At 42.0% G+C, this 21,714-nt stretch overlaps 1 protein-coding gene across 6 annotated transcripts in view; it reads left to right on the top strand.

Annotated features, from left to right (window-relative positions):
• The first annotated feature begins 2,486 nt into the window (after window positions 1-2,486).
• The window catches only part of LOC115534011 (uncharacterized), a 62,458-nt gene continuing 43,230 nt past the window's right edge, over window positions 2,487-21,714 (top strand). For all 6 annotated transcript variants that reach the window (XR_003974276.1, XM_030344574.1, XM_030344576.1 and 3 more), the window contains exons 1-4: window positions 2,487-2,733; window positions 19,453-19,507; window positions 19,660-19,698; window positions 20,851-21,042. Coding sequence is in view for 5 of the 6 variants with exons in the window: in XM_030344574.1 (XP_030200434.1) it covers window positions 2,680-2,733; window positions 19,453-19,507; window positions 19,660-19,698; window positions 20,851-21,042 (340 nt within the window). In the remaining variant the exon portion in view is untranslated. The remainder of the gene's footprint in view (window positions 2,734-19,452; window positions 19,508-19,659; window positions 19,699-20,850; window positions 21,043-21,714) is intronic.

Genomic DNA, 21,714 nt, shown 5'->3' with positions numbered 1-21,714 from the left:
CCGTGAGTCCCAGATTGTGCTTGTAAACATGGTGGCAATCCTTCCCCATCAGCCTCCTGAGCGTTGCTGCCTGCACCGGCTTCTCTGCCTTGTCGATCCCGGTTGCAAGCAGATAATCCTCAAACTCTGAACGAAAGCTAGCCCAGTGGCAGTGAAGATCCCCAGTCATCTTCATGGGCTCCGGTGGCGGAATGTTTGAAGCCATCTTCCCCACGCGGCGCTAACGCTAACAGGCTAACTGAAACTTCTAACTACGTCTAGCAAACCCAATAAACGCACTCTGTAACATTTACAGGCAACTTAGGATGTTCTCTGGGTTCCAAAACCACTTCTGACACCATGTTGCAAGTGTATGTGCATGGAAGAATACACAGAGTCAAGCTGAGTCTCTTAAGCATGTATTGAACGCGTTGTCACATAACAAGACTGGCACGTGTTGACTGCCCGAGTCCATACACACACAAGCCCACTAGGGGGAGCTGTCGGCTTGCATAACATTAGCCTACAACAGAGGTCACCAAACACGCCATCAGGTGGTTCAACCTGGCGGCGGATCGGGCGACGAGGAGACGTGTCCCTCCTCCATCCACTCCTCCACCCGAATAAAAATTAAACAATCTTTTGATTGAACTTCTTGTCGTTCACCAGTTATTCATTTTCTGATATTTTAGCTGTATATAGCGCAGCATTTCATATGTCTGCACCGACCTATGCCTATAAATACGGAAGAGGATTAGGGCCACACATGTAAAAAAAAATTAAGTTCTGACTTTATTCTCAGAATTCTGAGAAAAAAGTCAGAATTCTGACTTTAATCTCAGAGCAAAACTACTAAACCACCACACACATATAGAGCTCTATAATATTATTGCTGGCCAGCACTTTACTTTATTTTGTTATTTTTTTTGTTGCTAAAGACAATATAAGGACACTTCAAGAATTGTTCTATGTTCTATAAGAATGTCATATGTGTGGCCCTAATCCTCTTCCGTATATAAAGCACTAAATTAGGTCCACAAAATGAATGTAAAGTAGCCTAGCCAATGTAGACTACTTAACAAAAACAGAATAGGCTATAACCTATAATTGTCCATAAATGTAAATGTAAATATTTAATTTTTCTATTGAGTAGTGATTACTTTTGTGCAGTAAATTGATGTCTTGACTAACCTTTTCTGTTATTGTTATGCCTATTGACAATATTGTTAGGTAAAACATACAAGGCAATGCATATTTAAACTTATGCCTAGGCCTAGGCTATATTGCTGTAGCCTAGGCTAGGAATGATAGTTTTGAGTTTTATCCTATAGTTTAGTTTATCCTATTTTATCCTATACAGCAAGAACAGAAGGGATTTTGAAAATAAGATAAACGGGTCCAAAACGGACCCGGTCCAGATGAGCCAGGATCTTTATGAGTCCGTTGCGGTTCCGCGGCGGATGTCTGTATACATTTGCGGGTCCCAAACGGCCCCCCAACGGACCCCCAGCGGGTCCCAAACGGACCCGCCACGGAGGTAAGGTTTAATCGCGGATCCGGAGCGGATGCGGCGCGGAGCCACTGCGGATCCGCGATCCGCCTTCGTAGCGGATCCGTCCCTGAGGTCAAGTGAACTCCGATACGGGTCCGTTTCGCGGGTCCGTTCCGGAAGCCGCAATACCGCCGCGGAGGTGTGTCCTTTTGCTGTGTGGGTAGGCTTTAAACAACCTCCCATCAGACCCCTAGCCCTCCCGAAAGAGAACTGGCTAATTCCAGACTCATCACCTGGAGTACAGACAGCGTTCCTAGATTTCCACGCAGCTCCCTCGGCGCGGCGATCTGCATCAAGCTGATCTGGGATCACAAGGTCACGGCACCAGTGTAACGATGGTCAAGCATCAGGGAGACGGAGGCGTAACTGTTGAATTTTCTTTCCTTTATTTTCCTTTGGAAAATAAATCAAATCATTGCCATCAGAAATCGGTGTACATATACAGCATCAGATCAAAAGCAAGGGCTTCTCTGATCGAGTAGGAACGCAGTAGATTTCCACGCAGCACAGAACTAAACGCGGCAGATCTGCAGTACACCATATGGCCACGGGTGGCTCCCATTCACACTTATTAACCACGGCAGTTTTATTTTGGCGAGAATCATATATAATAATACACTACATTTTTAACTCTGTTACATGTGTAATAATAATAATAATAATACATTTAATTTAGAGGCGCCTTTCAAGACACCCAAGGTCACCTTACAGAACATATAGTCATCATAAATCGTTTAAAAAACAAGACATTGCGGAAATAAATAAATAAACACAAGCTTATATACACATGACAGGACACGCATATCTTTTCAATTTTTATTCATTCAGAATATTTACATACTATTTGAAATGAAAGAGGCTGGGATTTTGTTTTATATAGTTTGTTTATATTGTTCAGTAGTAGTATAAGTAGTATAAATGAGGCCGTAGCACAGACGAGCAGAGGTGGTGACGTCATCGAGTCCGCTGCTGTTCCAATTTCAGGTACGTACTCGCGTGCTCGCAAGTCTGTGCTTGAAGTACGGACTTGCCAGTACGTGGCAAGTCCGAACCTCCCGGAAACTCCGACCGTTTTGAAAGCGTCATAAGCGGTACCCGCCACGGAATCTACGTCAAGGATTCCGTGACGTCAAATTGAAAGTGAAAGTATGGTCATGGCCGGACAAGACTTTGGAGCAGAAGGCAAGGCAGCAGTAAATAGGGTAAGAACACAACTATTCTTTAAGAATAGGTCTACTTTCTTCGTATACAACACACCGCTATGTATCAATGAGCTAAAGCTTCCTTGGTTTGGAGGAGTTGGGGGCTGTAGCTGGAGTTAGACTAGGCTACTTGATGAGCAGGGCCGCACAATGGCTCAGCTGAGGAAGAGGGAAACCACATCATCCAAAAGAGGCTCAATTCAGCTTTTACACCTCAAACCATCTAAAGAGCCGCTGGACCCTGGTTCAGCTGGATTCACTGGACCACTGTGAGATTAAATAAAGCCCTTGGGCTGAGAGTTATAGGATGGAGGCGGGGTTATCACCATCTCGGCGGACCACGGCAACCTTATGATACTTTGTTGGTTCCGTCGTTGTTTCACTGTTATCACTTTCATAATCAGCGATACATACCTCCGAATCCGGACGAAATTCGTCCGTCCGTACCAAACGTTGTCTCCGGGACTACCCTTCATACCCCCGTCCGGTTTCAGCGTCGTTATGGATGTTACGCAATACGTCCTCTAGAGGGCAGTGACTGTCGTGTCACAAATTAACAGCATCGACAATCGCAAACATGGCACCTGTAGAGGAGATGTTTTTGATTTGCGTCATCCGAAATCGGCAAAAAAAAAGTGCAAAAGGTGTAGGCCTAGGCGGCGGAGGAATGTGACACCCCTCACCAACCCGCAGATTATCTCCTCAAAATGTTGCGCCATTTTTAAATGACTAGTTACAACTTTTTTTTTACAAAAAAAGCAGGGGAACAATAAAATATAAAGGTCAGGTACATAGAATAATATAAGTATAAAACGTTTGATACGACAATATACATATCAGATATTATACTACTACTATTATACTATAGGCCTATAGGCTTCTGCCGCCTCGATTTCCGGTGGTATTGCTCCGTTTCTCCCGGAGCCCTCCGGATTCGTAAACTCAGAGGCGACGGACCCATTGACGGATGAAACACCTCTGGAACCGGACGAAACGGTCCGTATCCGTAATTACAGTAGGGTGTGAATGGGCCGGTTTGACCCCGTAAAGTCTGACCCCAGTGGGCGCTGCTGCACATTTTCTGCAACATGCACGATCTTAAAACGTCACCGTCGGGATCACTCGGGACAGTTGGTTGGTTTGGGGAAATGTGTGGCTGAAGCAGAGCGGGTGATCTGATGATGATGAGGATGATGATAATGATGATGATGATGATGATGTGATGATGATGATGATGATGATGATGGCTCTTCCTCACCTGATACAAACTGAGTGAATATAGAAAAGGTGTTGGTCAATTCCGGTGGTATTGCTCCGTTTCTCCCGGAGCCCTCTGGATTCGTAAACTCAGAGGCGACGGACCCATTGACGGATGAAACACCTCTGGGACCGGACGAAACGGTCCGTATCCGTAATTACAGTAGGGTGTGAATGGGCCGGCTTGACCCCGTAAAGTCTGACCCCAGTGGGCGCTGCTGCACATTTTCTGCAACATGCACGATCTTAAAACGTCACCGTCGGGATCACTCGGGACAGTTGGTTGGTTTGGGGAAATGTGTGGCTGAAGCAGAGCGGGTGATCTGATGATGATGAGGATGATGATAATGATGATGATGATGATGATGATGTGATGATGATGATGATGATGATGATGATGATGATGGCTCTTCCTCACCTGATACAAACTGAGTGAATATAGAAAAGGTGTTGGTCAATTCCGGTGGTATTGCTCCGTTTCTCCCGGAGCCCTCCGGATTCGTAAACTCAGAGGCGACGGACCCATTGACGGATGAAACACCTCTGGGACCGGACGAAACGGTCCGTATCCGTAATTACAGTAGGGTGTGAATGGGCCGGTTTGACCCCGTAAAGTCTGACCCCAGTGGGCGCTGCTGCACATTTTCTGCAACATGCACGATCTTAAAACGTCACCGTCGGGATCACTCGGGACAGTTGGTTGGTTTGGGGAAATGTGTGGCTGAAGCAGAGCGGGTGATCTGATGATGATGAGGATGATGATAATGATGATAATGATGATGATGATGATGTTATGATGATGATGATGATGGCTCTTCCTCACCTGATACAAACTGAGTGAATATAGAAAAGGTGTTGGTCAATTCTAAACAGCATTTTACACAGTTCACTTTGATAGGAAATTCTAATAGTTAATTCAACGTCATCAAATACTGATTGCTGCTTCTTATGGGGGAAGAGGTGGTGGACCAAATATAACAAATATATTCATAATGCACATTTAATAACAAGGGGAGGTAGGGAGATCTTTCTTTGTTACGAGCCCCTCTCTAATTGCTCAAACTGTGGTTATGTTTTTGTTATAGCCTACTGCCCTCAGTTTTTGGATTAATGCAGGTTGTGAATCAAATATGAACTCTCTGTTCCAAAGTCTGAGGACCGTTAGCTTTGTTTGTCGTGGTGCTGGGAAGATCTGAAGCCCACTGTCCCCTTGGGAACGAGAGCAACCGCTTAAAGGGATACTTCGACCATTCAGAACCGGCGTTCTATCATTTGAATTCGCTATTGTAATATCAAACAAAAGTAACCCAATCTTCCCTTGGCCCAGCTTTCTTGATCCAATTTTCTCCCGAGATTACGTCAAATGACGCGTTTGAAGTCATCTCGTGTAACGGTGGAGTGAAGAACTGACGGACAATGACATGCTTTTTATCTTCTTTATTTTTTAGGAAGGCCTGGAATCAGAAGACGACAGACAAAATGTCTTCATAAAGCGTGGTGGTCTTGATCTTTACAGGCTCTCTGTCTCATGGCAACACGCTCTCTCTTATTATATCAAAATATTAATATTATTATAACAAATACATACAGTAATCAATCATAGTAAATAATAAACAACAGCATTAATATAAACTGAAATACAAGATTGCTATTTATATATTACACTTTGGAGCATACCTGGAAACAGAAGACAACAGACAAAATGTCTTCATAAAGCGTGGTGTTGTTGATCTTTACAGGCTCTGCATGTATGAAAACAAAATGAAATGCATTTACCTTCCAATGCAGTAACATTACTGTGATAGCATAAAAAACTTTAAAGCTAGTTAGCATGCACATGGATGGTGAAAATAATAATAACCAAAATTTCATTAGTAACAATCTTTTTCCAAAATCATCAAAATGCATGCTAAAACAAATAATACGCACACTGTATTAAAATAGACCGCCTAAATTATCTCTTTCTCCTTAAACAAAATACAATACAGGGAGAACTGTTACTACACATGGCATCACCTCTCTAAAGAGGTATGGCAACAAGCAACAGAAAAAACACACCAGGGCCCAGTTTCCCGAAAGCATCCTTAGCCTAAGTGGATCGTGAAGTGCGTCGTACGAGCATCCCACAGTTTTCACACCGTTTCCCGAAAGCATTGTTGGTAACGAACGTCGTGAAAACGCTCGTAGCTAACGAGGACTTCAGGGGTACTCGTAGGATGCTAAGAGCATCGTTAGCCTACTATAGCCTCAGTGGCGTCACCAGCGGACATTATTTGTTTTATTAAAACACATCCAATACCATGGAATGCCCAGCTTGAGCAATTTCGCAACCAAAAACAGTGGTTTCCGCCAATATATTCATAGACTACTGTTACAGCAAAGATAGAGACATGTTAGAAGTCAACAACAACATAATTTATTGCAGCAATTAAAAATGCCAAAAATACATGCGCAGCCGAAATGTACCGATCAAACGCCACGTCAGAAGGCATTTAATAAAATCTAATGTTTCCATTGCTCTTGTGTGGGAGGTCGCTTTCGAGCTGCACTTGCTGTCTCAACCATCGTTGTTAAAATGTCCTCATATTGATCAATGACAGAAGATATAGGCTACTGTAGACATGAATCATGCTGCGCTTCTTGTTGCGATTCCTTGCATTAAGAACTGCAGGCGCTTCGATGAGGCTGTGATGAAGTCGCGTTTGTAGTCTACACTCAGACGTGAACTCATTATTGCATTCAGGTGTCTTCATTCATAAACAAATTAAAACATTCAGGGAGTATGCAATAATACAAATTATTCTAAAGAGGTCTAGGCTCCGTGCGCAGCCCCGCCTTCTCCAGTGAACCGAGAAAGCCCGCGCCGTGACGACCGGGGGTTGACCCCCTCGGTTTTACACAGGAAACTTGAGATAGGAAGGTGAAAAAGCAGCGTGCCAAGCTGCGACCGAACCGGCTTGGCAGCGTAAAAAGACCTATAGCCTACATCATCCTGCCCATTGCCCAACAATTTGGGCAGGATCTAGACCAAGCTCTCCTAATCGGGTCAGCAATAGCTGTGTGTCAATGCCTAGCCTCTGCGTTGAATGATAATGAATGAATGGAACGTTGCATTTTTAATGTCTACAAATATTCTAGACTAGAGAATGCTCGCCAATCAATGAAACCTTATGCGGAATCAAATAAAGTTGGCTCTCTTTGCAGCGCAAAGCATGTTTCAGAAATCAGCACCTAATTGTCACACAAGCTATTTTTGATTTGTAATATGGTAGGGGGGAAAATGCCGTGAAAAATGTACGACCAGTGCATTCAGGATTAGGGATGCACCGAAATGAAAATTCTTGGCCGAAACAGAAAAACGAAAATGAGGAAACCAAGGCCGAAAACCGAAAACCGAAAGACCGAAAGAAATTATCATGACAATTATTAGTACCATTTAGGGTTGCCGCAGTATACGGTATTAGGTTAAAAAGGTTAAAGTTTGGCGGTTTGTCTTTGCACTGTTTTATTTTTGATGTGTTTTTTCATAAAAAAAAAAAATATTAAAACCTAATAGATAGGCTACCTAATAAAGCGTTGGAACACGCAAGACCGGTAACCATAGCAACGCCGGTAAACAAACCCCGCGAAGCCCAATCCCTACGAGAGCTCCCCGTGCTACGGCCATCCGGAGGCGCACAGAGCTTTTGGCTGTGATATTATGTATAAAATTATATTATACTATTATATATAGAACATTATAAGAAGCTGTCATCGAGAATTGGCGCGCTGCCAGACGCTGTCACCGAGTGTGAGAGGAGAGTTGACGGAGAAGATGGCGTTTGACCTAGATTCAAAGTTTATACTGTTTATAATCGGTAATACAACCCTAGTACCATTGCATTTATGGCTATGACTGTGTACTAACTTCATTAAAATCAAGGCATTGCAATTTTTGCAAATCGCTATACGTGGGTCTTTCGTAGAATCATTGAAAAACGTCCACACCGCAGACATGTTGGCGCTTATCCAGACAAGCGTGTGCTGGCCGCACTTTTTGTTTGCGTCATCACAAATATTCTGTTTCGGCCGTGTTGTTTCGGTGATAAAACTAATCAATTGTGTTTTAATATCGTTAGCATTCAAATTATTGCAATCTATTCTTTTCGTAGACCACTCTGCTGTTGGCCTTGATGGGGCAATATTTTAACGCTTTTTAACCCCATTTTCCTGCGACATTCCTGCGTCTCCCTCAGTACGGAGCCCATTTCAGCACTGTGTCAGTAGACAGTTACAATCCTGGTCGTGAGTGCAGTGAACGCTCGTTCATGTTAAGAGGAGTTTCGGGAAACGCTCCAAAGAAATTCACTATGGTTTGCAGGATCCATCGTGAGAATGATCGTACGAGCGAAGATCCGTCGTTATCCATCGCTAAATGTTCTTATCTATCGAAACGAGGCCCAGCACAAGATGGGCAGTATATACCGTGGCTACCAGGAGACAGTAGATGCTCAAGATGAGCTGTGACTATTTTGACACTAGCAAACGCACGCTACACGTTTTATTTTTGTAAATAGTTCATATTTCTTCATGAATAAAACTTCAAATTCATGTTGGTTGTTGGGATTTGTTTACTAACCCAAGTGCTGTCATACTAAATTAGGCCTACTCAGGCCTCGACATTAACGGTTGCCCGCTTGCCCGGGGCAACCAAAAGTCATATTTGGGCAAGTTGAGATTGATTTCTGGTTGCCCGAACGGGCAAGTGGATTTTGGGTGGATGTTAATATAAAGGCTATTTATTCAAATGTTTTTAGAAACTGCAGAACAACCTTTTTTGCCGCGAAATAACACAAAATATAAGTATTTGTAATTGATCAGCGCGCCGTCTTCTCTTCTCTCGGAAAGCGAGTTAACAGACACGCATAGTTTCAGTGCGAATATAGCCCCGCCTTCTGTCACTCGCAGTTAGGGTTGCCAACTTTCAGAAATTAAAATATGGGACGCCCACCACGGGCCCGACTCCTGTGGGGCGGGGCGCCCGCAGCAGTGGTATGTTTTATTTTGTGCTGGTGTTTTTAGTAAAGGGTTGATCAAGAAAGGAATTAGTCATACTTAAAGCTTGAAATGCTTTATTACCACATAACATTCTCTTATAAAGTGCAGTCAATTAAATCTTGAATGAAATCTTTGTGTGGCGTGTGCAGCAATGAACTTTTAAAATATAAACAAAATAAACTGAGAACTTCATGTTACTTTTTAAGTGCATAACTATAGGGACTCTCTTTGAACATTTGTACAAAAAAAACCAGTACAAATAAACAACAAAAACACTTATAAACTTATGTAAAAAAAGAAAGTGCAAAACATTACTCCTTCCCTCAACATTACTCCTCCCCTCAAAACTGTTACTTCTTTTTCCAGGTGTACTTCTTGTTACTCCTTGCAGCACTGAGTAACTCTTTGTCTTTCAAAGCGCTGTTGTAAAACTCTGAACAGGACTGCTCAAAGTTGAGAGTGATCAGGAGCTCACTTCTCATGAGCTCTGTGGAGCACCCGTTCCTGCAGTCACTCCATTTGTAGGCCATTCTGGAGAAGATCCTTTCCACACATCCAGTGGATGCTGGGATGCTCAGGATGTGTCTGGTGATAGACAGCATGTTTGGCAGGTCAGCTACTCGAAAGAGAGCCACCCACCTGGCAGCCACACCTTTGGACTTCCATTCATCTTCAGCATCTTCTTTGAGCCTCTTCAGAATGGGTTTTGCTGTGGAGCATTCATCATAAAGTTCATCCATGTTGACTTTATGGATGAGGTTGAGCTTGGTGGTCACCCTCTCAATGTCAGTAAAGGTCATGGTGCCATGGTGCAGAGAGAGAGGTTGCAGTGAGAACAACCAGTAGTCTTCCGAAAAGTTGAACCATTTCTCAACATATGAGAGTGCTGTGTTGAGGAATGCATTAAAATCTGCCCTTGCCATGTCAGCATCAAGTGGACGGAGACGCTGCAGCTTCAATTTAGTTAAGTAGCCATATAACTGTTAATCTCGTCTCTGTGTGAGCTTTTGCTCGAAGTTTTCCATGATGGAATATAACTCAACACAGGTGGTTTCATCACTCTCCAGCTTCTTTACAACTTCCTCAAAGAGAGAGAGGATATTATTGCAGAAAAGAAGGTAAACCTCCACAATGTCTCCATCTTCCTCAGTTGAGTCCTCACTGAACTTTAACAATGCTCGAAGTTGTTTGGGACACTCCTCCCCCCAGAGTGATGAAGTACGATTTCAGTGCAATCCAGGTTTGCATTAGCCGGGTGATGGCTGGATTAAGGGAGAGCCACCTGGTTGTGACATGTCGCAGAATTTCCTGGAACTCAACATCACAAAACCTACAAAACTCTTTGAATGATTCTCTTCGTTTGGCAGATGTGGAAAAGAAGGCATAGACCTTCAGCACAACATTTTCCACATCTACAGGGAGCTGGTCAAGAGCATGCTTCACTGTGTTGTGCAAAATATGGGCATGGCAGTTTCCTTGCAGCAGATCTTTTTGTTACTTCTTCAAGTTGGTGAAGACAGAGTTGTGAATTCCATAATTCACATTTGTGTTGTCTGCAGTGCACTAAATGCTGTCACATGATCCAACGATAAGCCAAATTTGTCAAGCGACTGCTCTATGAGAGCTACAATCCCAGCAGCGGACTCATCTGCATTTTCAATGAAATCCAGCATTTTGTTGGTGACCCCGCATTCTGGACTGAAGTATTGAACAGCAAGGGGGAACATCTTCCTGTTGCCTTTATTTGATGCATCTGTCTGAATGGAAAATGAGAGGGGTTTATCTGATGTTAGGGCCTTGAGAACATCAGCCACTGCCTTTGGAGCATGGACATCTTTAACCACTGCCTCTGCCTTTGTTCTCCCTATACATTTTCTTTTTTACAATTTTTGAATCCAGGAGAATCTTTTGATTCAGTTTATGTGCACAGTCAACACTGTTGTAGCTGAGGTTGTGTCTGACTGTGTGGTACACCTGTGTCACCTCAGCTGCGGTAATATAGAGAGGAGGAGTGGGATGACATATTGTTGATTAAATTGAAAATTTGTCTACTGCCTGTCTTGTCACTCGAAAAGAAGTCAGGTCATCCAAACAGTTAAACCACACTAATAATATAATTGATGTAATGATCACTGAACACTGCATTCCTCAAAAATATAAAAATTGTGACACAGAATACACAGAAAGCTCTACAAACATTTTTAATCTAGGAAATGTATGTATATTAAAGAATAAAGGTTTTCTTTTAACAAATGTATTTATTTATTTATTTATTAACTGTTAATCCATTAGTATGATTTGTTCTTTAAATGGCCATATATAATATTTATATACTTCTGTATATTAAATAAATGGTCGTTCATTCGACTTTTAAAACTCAACATCCTAAACAATCAATCAAACCACTACAGTTTACTAAAATAGGCTCTGCCCATGCACTGCGATGTTCTGGCAAAAGCACAACCAGATAGGAAATCAATCACAACATAATGTCCCATACCATATCAACCTCAGGAGATGATTGGGGTATGAAGAACTGTGACACTGACGCTTGGGTCTTCTGTGATCTTTCGTGTCTGCAGTGTTGCTCTCCTGTTGCATGCTGTCTGATGTCAGACAGCCCACCGTGCGCCACTGAAAACACTCGCCGACATATTTTACAACTTGCCTTGTAAACATCTCCACTGACACTGTCCAGCCAAGGATGTGCGTCTTCCCACTCACGTCCGTACTTCTGTGGTGGAATATCGGGTGTAGTGGACATTTTTAAAAGGCGCGGGTTTTGTGAGCAGCGCCGGTGTGTGGTGTCTATCGCTAGGCAACAATGACCACCACACACATGCGCAGACACACAGATGACCAGAGCGGGTCTTGCGTAGATCCCGCCGCGACAATTTTGTTGACCGTAGTATTCCCTGTGTTTTGTTTTGATCATTATTGTTAGATTTAGTATTTGTGTGTGTGACAGACATGTGTATTGGACATTTATGGAAATACGGAACAAATTGCGTCCCGTATTGGTTCAATACGGGACGCAACATTTAATTGCCAAATAAGGGACGATTCCGTATTTTACGGGACGGTTGGCAACCCTACTCGCAGTGCGTTCTCTGGTCGTGATTCGAAGGTGTTAGCAGAGCCCGTCTACGAAGAGCCTGGGCACTCCCTATACGCCCCATTGTACCGATTTTGGTTGTAGTTCCATGAGATATCCACTGGGGGTGATCGCGGGCGAGTCCAGATTGAATGGGAGTCTATGGGGCTAAACGGCTAATTATGCCTCTTTCACCTGCTTGTCGTTGAAATATCGCAAATTTTATTGTAGATTCCGCAAGTTCAATATAGATTATGGTTCAAAAGTCAAATGAGTGAGTACTTATGTCCTTTCGATTTCTTACAGTTTGGGCCGTTGTTGGCCATACACGCTAGCATTCTGCTAATGAATGCTGATTGGTCAGGGACGGACTTGCGACTGATTACGACCAGAGACCCCTCTTACGGCATCTGAAGCTGAAGAGCAATCAGAAACGTGTTAACTCAATTTTTGAGTACTGTATTTATATTTTCCTTCAGGTCCTTTTATTTTTTAGATAGTATGTATGGTGAAAGTACATGGGCATAAATGGAATTTCTTCCATTTCTTGTGATCAATGTTCAATGTGTTATATACATGGTAGGTACGGTATGACCACCTTAAATAATACAGTCAATATCCCGCTCAATATCATTTAATCTGTCATTGTCTATTTTTCGAAAATAAAGATAGTTTAAAAAAGAAATGCCTCGTAAATGTGCAATGATAAACTGCACTTACAGTGGAAACGGATTGTCCGTCTTTTCGTTTACCAAGGACAGAAAAAGGTAACGTTCTTGCTTGCTCCTGTATGAATGGTCCTAGCTACCTGAGGCTTCACCTGGTAAGGAAAGTTGCGCTGGAGCCCGGGTAATATCGCACATGGCTTATTCAAGTTGCGCGCTAGACATTCTCTAAAGTGTCGAGACTCAAGCACTTAACTTACCTTAACCGATTGTTCCATACAAATGGTTAGTTAACGATTTAACAACTTCAACATCTGCTATTACAGTCGTTATTTTTTTGTAGGACTTGGGCTAATGACCTTGCACAGAGGGAAAACCATCTACACCACTTGTCATTGATTTCTATGCATTCACTGATCTTTACAGATGGGTTTTTTATAAGCCATTGAATATACCGTAATTGCTCTGCCATGCAACACATTATAAGCTACACATGTTTGTTGAATGAGAAATATGGTCTGGGTCACATTGAAACAGTAACAGTTGTATAACAGTAATTATACAAACATTATACCAACATTGCAACAGGCAAGTTATTCAAACATCACACTAACAAGAACACAATAAGAACAGTAACTAATAAAAAAAAAGAGAAATGATTTAACAACACTGAACATACTGAACAGAGGCAGGGGAAAAGGACAGAGGAAGAAGACTTGTCCGTTGTCACAGCATCAAGGTCCGACTGTAGAGATCAAGAAAGGAAGAGGCATGAGGAGAACAACAGAACACTGCTCTCTAGCAGATTGTTTACTGATGTAAACTAAATTGATGCAGTCTTAAAATTATGATTGTAATCCAGGTTTCTATTTTAGGAGAAAGAAATGGCTCGTAAGTAACATACATATGTAAAACATTCGCGCATTTCTTTTTTTTACATTAGCTCACTAAAACTCTGTAACTAGGGCAAAAAAAAAGCCTTACCTCCAACAGCTGGTGTTATCGTTGCGGGACAAGGGAAGTGCTTTAGAAACTGCCATAAAGCAGTACCTCTGACAGTATTACAGTGTGTGACGTCATCGCATGTTTTTAACGCCTTTTTAGAACAGATACGTGACCTTAAAAAATGCAATATTCAGCTGAGTTTATTATCTTAGCCCCACCCTTTGATAGCAACTTTAAAATTACTTGACAAAAAATTACATCGTGAGAAAAGTGGATTCTGAGGATAAAACCCCGTTGGCTCCCATTCATTCTGGACTCGCCTACGAGTGCCCCGCGTGGTCAAAGATTATTACTGCAACCAGTCCAGAAAACCGGAACTAACCCGCGAGTGCCAGTTCTCCTCATATTAGACATTCTCTGGTGTTAGCTAAAGGTTAGCCAACAAAGCTAGCATCGCAAGTGCAGCGCCTCCACGAACGGTTTAGGTAGAAGGAAGATGGAGGAGTGCAGTTTGGAGGTACTTTGGATTGAGGCAAATTACCAAGGAAAGTGCAAGAACACGGTTTTGGGTTTCATAACTGTGCACATGCACAGCAATAGCGATCTTTTTCACGAAATTGGACCCTCACAAACTATATATTACATGAAAGCTGAGCCTCCACTTATTCCAACAGTCCAAACCATATCATTGTGTGACTAAAACTTGCAAATAACAACTTAAGAAGAAACGTCCCCTTTTCTTTTAACAACCAAAAATGAAGTATTACCTTTGTGATTTTTGTCCAAAATGTTGATTCCGGTCGAATAAAACCACCATAAATAGATAACCTAGTGTCTGGGCCAAATTTTGCAATTAAACATGGTATTTTCAATCAATGAATAAGAGAAGGTTTCTTAGGATATAGGTAAATTGCCTTCAATCAGAAAACATATTCTTCAGCTCAATCTAGTGGCCATATGTTTATTTGCGTGTGTTTGGCTTGGTGCATTCGAATATATTTGCCCTGAAATTTAAATAGAGGTGTCAAGTGTCAAAATTGTAAGATATCTACCTTTATTTGTGTCTCATAGTAAGACATCGCTCCCAAATGATAACGACCAACTGATAATTATTTCAGGTGGAAATGTTATCTTCCACTTATGCTGTGTTCCATGGCTTTATTCACTTTAACAAAGTATCATCCCCATTGAATATTGCACTTGCACAACAATCTTTCTTTTGGCACAAAGATGACATTATCGCCCTTGCAGTTGTGGAGATATACTCTATTTACTTTGGGTATGTTCTTTACTGAAATTTTTTTTCCCCCTGATATCAAAAATGGTATAGAATATCGATATTTTTCCAGGTATAGTGTCAAAGTTAGAAAATCCAGTATCGTGACTAGGGGTGCAACGGATCACAAAGCTCACGGTTCGGATCGGGTCACGGTTTTTGAGTCACGGGTCGGATCATCTTCGGATCAACAACAACAATAAAGATAACAAGACAAATCTGACTTTAATTAACTCTTCAACTGTGTAAAAACAAAATAAAGTGAAAAATTAGGTAATAATCCTGCTTCCTTTAAGCATGGTCAATATTTAAAAATGTGCAATTATTATCTGAGGCATTATTCCTTCTTCTTTTTAACATGGATAGGATAGTAAATAATCCCTAACCCTGGTTTTGCAATTCAGGATGTCTGCATTGCCTGGGGAGAGTTTAGAGTCTACACTCTCCCAAGGCAATGCAGACATCCTTATCTTCTTTTTTTTTGTTTGGTAGCGAAATACAGTTTCTGTCGTGTTTTATTTGGCATTTTGTAAATCCATTGATTTTGGTTGGGAGACTCATTGCTCATTGCAAGGGGGGTTGGTTGTAGTCGTTTCGCTCGGTTCTAGCCCTACTGTCGATACGGCGAACCGAGCGAAAAGACTACAACCAAACCTAAACACGTCCGGTTCCGGTTTACGTTTCAATAGGATTTACGGAACGCCAAATAAAACACAACAGAAACTGTATTTCGCTACGATACTTGATGATATTGTTAATACCGGAATTGTCCTCTAAACATGCGCTGATCACGTCAACGCACAACTTTTTTTTTTATCAGCCGATCCGCGGATCATTTGCGTCCCGAACCGTGAGGGTTGATCCGTACGGATCACGGGAAACCCGTGAACCGTTGCACCACTAATCGTGACTGACAACACTACTAGAAACGCGATTGTGATTATTCAGTTAGAGCTACAAGAAACGTGAAAGTTAAAAAAGACATATCTTTGCTACTACCTCTGACATTTAGTTAAGTACATTTGCATGAAATCATGCAGATCTACATATAATTTGGCGATAGCTTTAATAGGTTGCAACGGTGGACTGAAATCACTTCATGGCACGATGTGACCGCTCGATAAATAAGTAAACAAAGGGAAGTTTGTTATTTTTTAAACACAACATGTGTGGAAGCTAACTTTCAGCTTCAGTCTGAGCTAGGATGATTTTTCTGAGCCCCCCCAAAACCAGGCCGTGTGCCTGGCAAAAAGAGGCCTGTTCACGATTCTGATTATAATTTGGGCAAGTGAACATCACATTCGGGCAAGTTGAACCTGACCTGTACTTGCCCGATGGGCAAGTGCTTTTGAAACCTTAATGTCAACCCCTGCCTACTGTATAAGATAAACACTTCAGAGAAAAGGTTGAGTACAATACTTGATATGCTGAGCTACTGTAATTAGCAAATGTTTTTATGCTGTACAGTAATATAGAAATGATGCATCTCAAAAAACGAGGGCAGAAGTCTAAACTAGTCAACATATCACAGGGAGATGTTTACACAAAGTTTGCTCGCACTACCACTCACGCTAGGACCATGGGCCCTTCCCCCTCCAAACGGAAACAGGCGGGCGGTGCAGCGAGCGCAATGCACTGTGGTAGTTGGAGGATTTCTTACTCTTGAGCCAGAGAGACACTCTCTGCCCCACTGTTCCCGATCGCCCTAAATCGGTGCCCTAATAAATTGTGCCTTTAGGTCTCTAGTAATCACCCTTACGCTGCAAATCCAGCCACGTCACTGTAATCACCGAATTCACACCTATACAGGCTTACATTTCAGAAACTGCAGCAATCCGGGTAAAAAAAACAATGCTATTTAGAATTGACCAACCCCATTTCTTTATTCACTCTGTTTGTATCAGGTAAGAAAGAGCCATCATGGCACCAGAGGCAGATCACCCGCTCTGCTTCATCAACCGTCCCGAGTGATCCCGATGGGGATACAATGTGACATTTTTCTGCACGCAAACAACTTCATGCCTGTCTACTAGGGCTGTGACGATACACCAACTCACGATTCGGTTTATATCACGATTTTGACCCACGGTTCGATACATCCCACGATTTTTTTAAATTTAAAAAGCATTTTATTTAAACAACACTTGTATAACAATTAACTTAATGTAACATTTAATAACAAATATTTTGGAACACTGAACAGATTTGAACAGAAAGAATACTATTAAAGCATAGCTAAATTAATAAATAAATAACCATAGATTGCAGTTGGAGGATGCTTGCAGGTATGCAAAAACCCTCAACTAGTTTGGTTGGTTTAGTCAAATATCCTATTAGCGCTTCTTATTAGGCTATGTAGCTTAAATAATGACATAATCAGGCCGTATAGAATGCAACATGTTTAATAGCCTAACTTTCAATAGATGGAAAAAAGCGTGAATGTCTAACATGAACGTCGCAATAACGAGGCATGTGTTACGAGTAGCGTATGTGTGTGCGCGAGAATGGCAGTGTGCGTATGTGTGTGTGTGAGTGACGCCAGCGAGTGAGTGGACGAGCGAGGAGATGAGCGGTAACGTGTGTTTAGTGAAGAAGCGAACGAGTCCGGTAGAATAAAGTATCCATCATGTCAATAATCGGTGGCCGCTTCATTCCGACCTATAAGCAGACACTGCCGGTCAAATCACACAAAACAATGGAGACAGGGATCACACAGGCAATTTTTTTCATGCTTGGCCCACTCTGGATAAATGTCGTTCATATCGCATATGAGGACTTCGACGGCTGTGGAGAAATGCAATCCTCCGTAGCCACGGAGAGCTGTCATCACAGAGAGGGCATCTCGTCGCATACTTACGGCATTGATAAGGGGGGGCGGTGTCAGCAGACTATTATTTAGACCAATTATTAGCAAATTTCAATCTGACAATCTGACCAGAGAGTTAGAAAGGGCATATCGCGCTTCTGCCTTCTCACACCGCGAGACAGGTTTGTGGCTTTGAGTGTCGCGATTTCGGTTTCGATACGCGTATCGTTACAGCCCTACTGTCTACGCTTTAACTCGTTGACGGTGAAGAAAATGTGAACCAGCGTACCCTGGGGCCACACTTGAAAGTAGGGAACAGAATACGGTGTAACACCTGTTATCCTAGCCGTCACTCAGACGCGGATATTCAATTTATCGCTGCTCAGACGGAGCTTCACCATACACACACACGTTATGCGTGGGCATTATGCAATAAGTGTTTGAAAAGCCCAACTGTCTCGCAGACATCGCAGTCAACGGCTTCCAAGACAGAGCGCCCCACGGCCACATGAACACAGACACACACACACACTCCAGGCAGAACTACACACGGCCACACAAACTGTACCCGGTACCTCTTGGTCATGACGTCAGACTACCTTGGAAAAAGTAGTCTGACATCACGAAAAGAATGCCACCTTCGTTATGATGGGTTGAAACTCCAGAGAAGCAAATTCATTCCTAATGACTGGTTCAATCTTCCGATTAAAGCAGTTCAATCTCCAGAATAAAGAACCACTTGACCAAACAACAAGCTCCTCAGAGCCGTATTCAAGTCACACCCACCCTGACCTTCCATCAAAAAGAACTAGAATTATACACAGTTTTAGTGATTTATAATTCATAATTGTAATTCTTAATTTTTTATTATGGGTTAGGATATTAAAGGTGGGGTATGGGATTTGCGAAACGCCAGCAGATTTTGAAAACACACAACTCAAATGGTCCTACCCCTTCTCCTTCAACGCTGATTCTGACTCCACCCATTCCAAGTACATGGACGCGAAATCATGCACGAGCGACCACAGATGCGCGAGAGCGAGCCATTAGCTAGTTAGCTAGCTCCAGTAGCTACCGCAGGTTAACAACAGAAGCTTGCTCTGGGTCACAAGCTTTGAGTACGTGCACGAAGGGGTCGCGCGGGGAGGGGGAGTGCAGTACGACCGTTTGATTGACGTACTTACTGTCCAATGCCACTCGGTGGGTCTGGAAATCATTGGCTGGAGTTTTTTGAGCCCTGCCCGTTCCACAGATGATTGACTTGTTTAATTTTCATGTCAGTACTTCTAACTCAGTGGCTGTAAGTGGGTTATGATAAGGATTTCAAGTAATTTTGCAAAAATTGCCAAAAAGAGAATTCCATACCCTACCTTTAACTAACCCTATCCCATAACAAAAAACAAGGCAGGGTAGAAAGAGGAGAAAACAGAGCTAATTCATTAACCTGAGGTTCGCTCCGTGGTGAACCGACAGGTGCGGTATGTTGAACTGATGAAACACAACAGCTAACGTCACAACAAAACCAACCATCTCTGACCTACTAGACTGCCTCAACTTCACCATCTAATACCCAAACTGCAACATTTCTAACCTAATATGCTAACCTTCATTTGAAGTATCTTTCAATTATTTTTTTCAGTTAACTACTACCGTCAGAGAATGGGGGAAGAGATCGAAGGAATGGGCCGAGTCTAGTAAGTCATGTAACAATTGTTTTCTGATTCAGGGTTGTCTTTCCCCATGGCAGCCTTGATAATGGAATTCCTATATATAGTGATATGAGGTGGAGTGAACATGATCATGTTGTCCCAATTCTAAAAACCTAACTGTTTCTATGCGTTGTCAGGTCTGAAATCAGTTATCCCCAAAGTTGATAGCCGACAAGGTGAGTGCATATTGGCTACTAAAAGTTGTTCCAAGCAATCATTTGTAGCACTTTTTACTGAAAGGAGCCTAAATAGACAGGACAATAATAATGTACCCTTAATCATGACACTCCATGCCAACCTCATTGACCATGGTAAAGTAATTGTATGCTTCAGTATGTCTAAAGAGGGTTTAAATGTGGGGTGATTTCAAACTGTGCACAGAGTACCTCACTCAAGGCACCTATAACACCTGTGATGTCATACATTTTGTCTTCATACTATAACCAGGTGGTAAATTGAGGCCTGGTTAAATAGACAATGCTACCTTGGGCCTCTCACCCAAGAATATATGTTTAACATTCCAGCACAGGTTCTCTACTAAAAATAAAACACTGAAACAAAGAGCCACGTTGGGTTCATTTTATAACAAAACAGAGGGTTGCTTTTACTCTTTAGCAGTTTATTTATCCAAGAATCACAGGGGATTCAGGTTGATGTGGATGTGCAAAGCAACAAAAGAAAGCAAGGAAACATTCAAGCAAAGACCACACTGACGGTTATCGCTAGCTGCTCTTGCTAGAGGAACTGGCTCAAGGAAGCGATAAAAGACTGTACTGTATTGCTAGAGACTGATGTTGAAGACGACATATGAATGGCTTTAGTTAGTGGTTAATTTCTAACAAGTAGTATGTTTGGGCTCAAGAAAGTCTTAAATGTTTTGTAAACGGGTAACCAGATGTTGTGAAACCAGGCTAAATGCTCCCTCAATAGTGATGGGATTGATTATTATTGCGTAGACGTATGGCAAAAAGTGTATAAGTTATGACCTGGGGTCAAGCTAGCCGTCACTCACAACTGTGCTCAGGCCAGCCGCCCCTAAACGTTTGGTGCACGCGTATTCTATCCTTAGCAAATGCATTGAAACGTCCAAGTGTGGATTTACTACCTTACAGATATGCAGAGATACCCGTTACTACGTCTGGTTATCAAAATAAGCTTTCATGATGGGATACACCAAAACTGCATTGCTTACAAACAAGTCCCACATTTTTACATTAAAATCACTGTCTGAAACTTTCTGTAAAAACATATTGCTCCATTTTGACAATCGCTGATTTATTTGAGGTCAGGACAACTCTGACTATAAACCTGCATTTCTATTTTCACAGCCTACCATAAATATAGATTCACCACGGTGAATGGATTAAATCTGAATACTGACAATGATTTGGTTGAAAAACTGAAGGCCAAGGGTCATACTCAGGTGAAGTCGTCTGACCCATGTGACTACATCCTGGCCTTCTGTCCTATTAGCACACGGCCTGGGATTAATATCCAGGAGACTATGGAGATGTGTACAGGTGAGGAACACTTTAAACTCCAATCAAACATGTCCTGTTCCATGTGAGAACAATCAAACTTCTGTCAATGTTTTTTTAAATAGAAAATAGAAAATCTTTGGAGCAAAGATAGATTCATCCATTCATTCACTTCCTAAACATTACAGTCATAAGACTTTTTTATTTTTTGAACAAGCATGCAAATGAGTAGTACAATCGTCTACAATTTGGACAATTACCCATTGTAAATATCTTGCTCATCGAAACTGATGTTACTTCTCAGAAAAACATGTATGAATTATTTATTTATTGTGTAAGTCCATTAAATTGGCCATACGATGAATATCACCTAGCGAGGTGGAGTCTGTAGGGCAGCACTTTACTTTGTTAAACTGTTGCGCTATACATTCGTTTCCTTTTTTTGTATTGATCATTTTTTATTATATTGTCCTGTGTCACTTTACTGTTGTTTAAGACAGTTACTTTGTGTAGCTCCCCGACAGTCTTTTATTACTACATTTATCCAAACTTTATACTTGAATGATGGGGTGTTGGGGTTCGGTTTTTCTAAGGTAGCTACTACGAAGGTTGACCTATTTTTGGTGAAACTTATTGCAGTGGCTTATCTCGATGTTTTCGACTGTGTCCCAGTGACACAGCTATTGAGTTGTTTCTCACCACTTCGGATGTGTA

This window comes from Gadus morhua, chromosome 21 (assembly GCF_902167405.1).
Source record: "Gadus morhua chromosome 21, gadMor3.0, whole genome shotgun sequence".
Classification (NCBI taxonomy): Eukaryota; Metazoa; Chordata; class Actinopteri; order Gadiformes; family Gadidae; genus Gadus; species Gadus morhua.
Note: the sequence above shows the minus strand (reverse complement) of the source record. Positions and strands in the feature narration are given on the sequence as shown.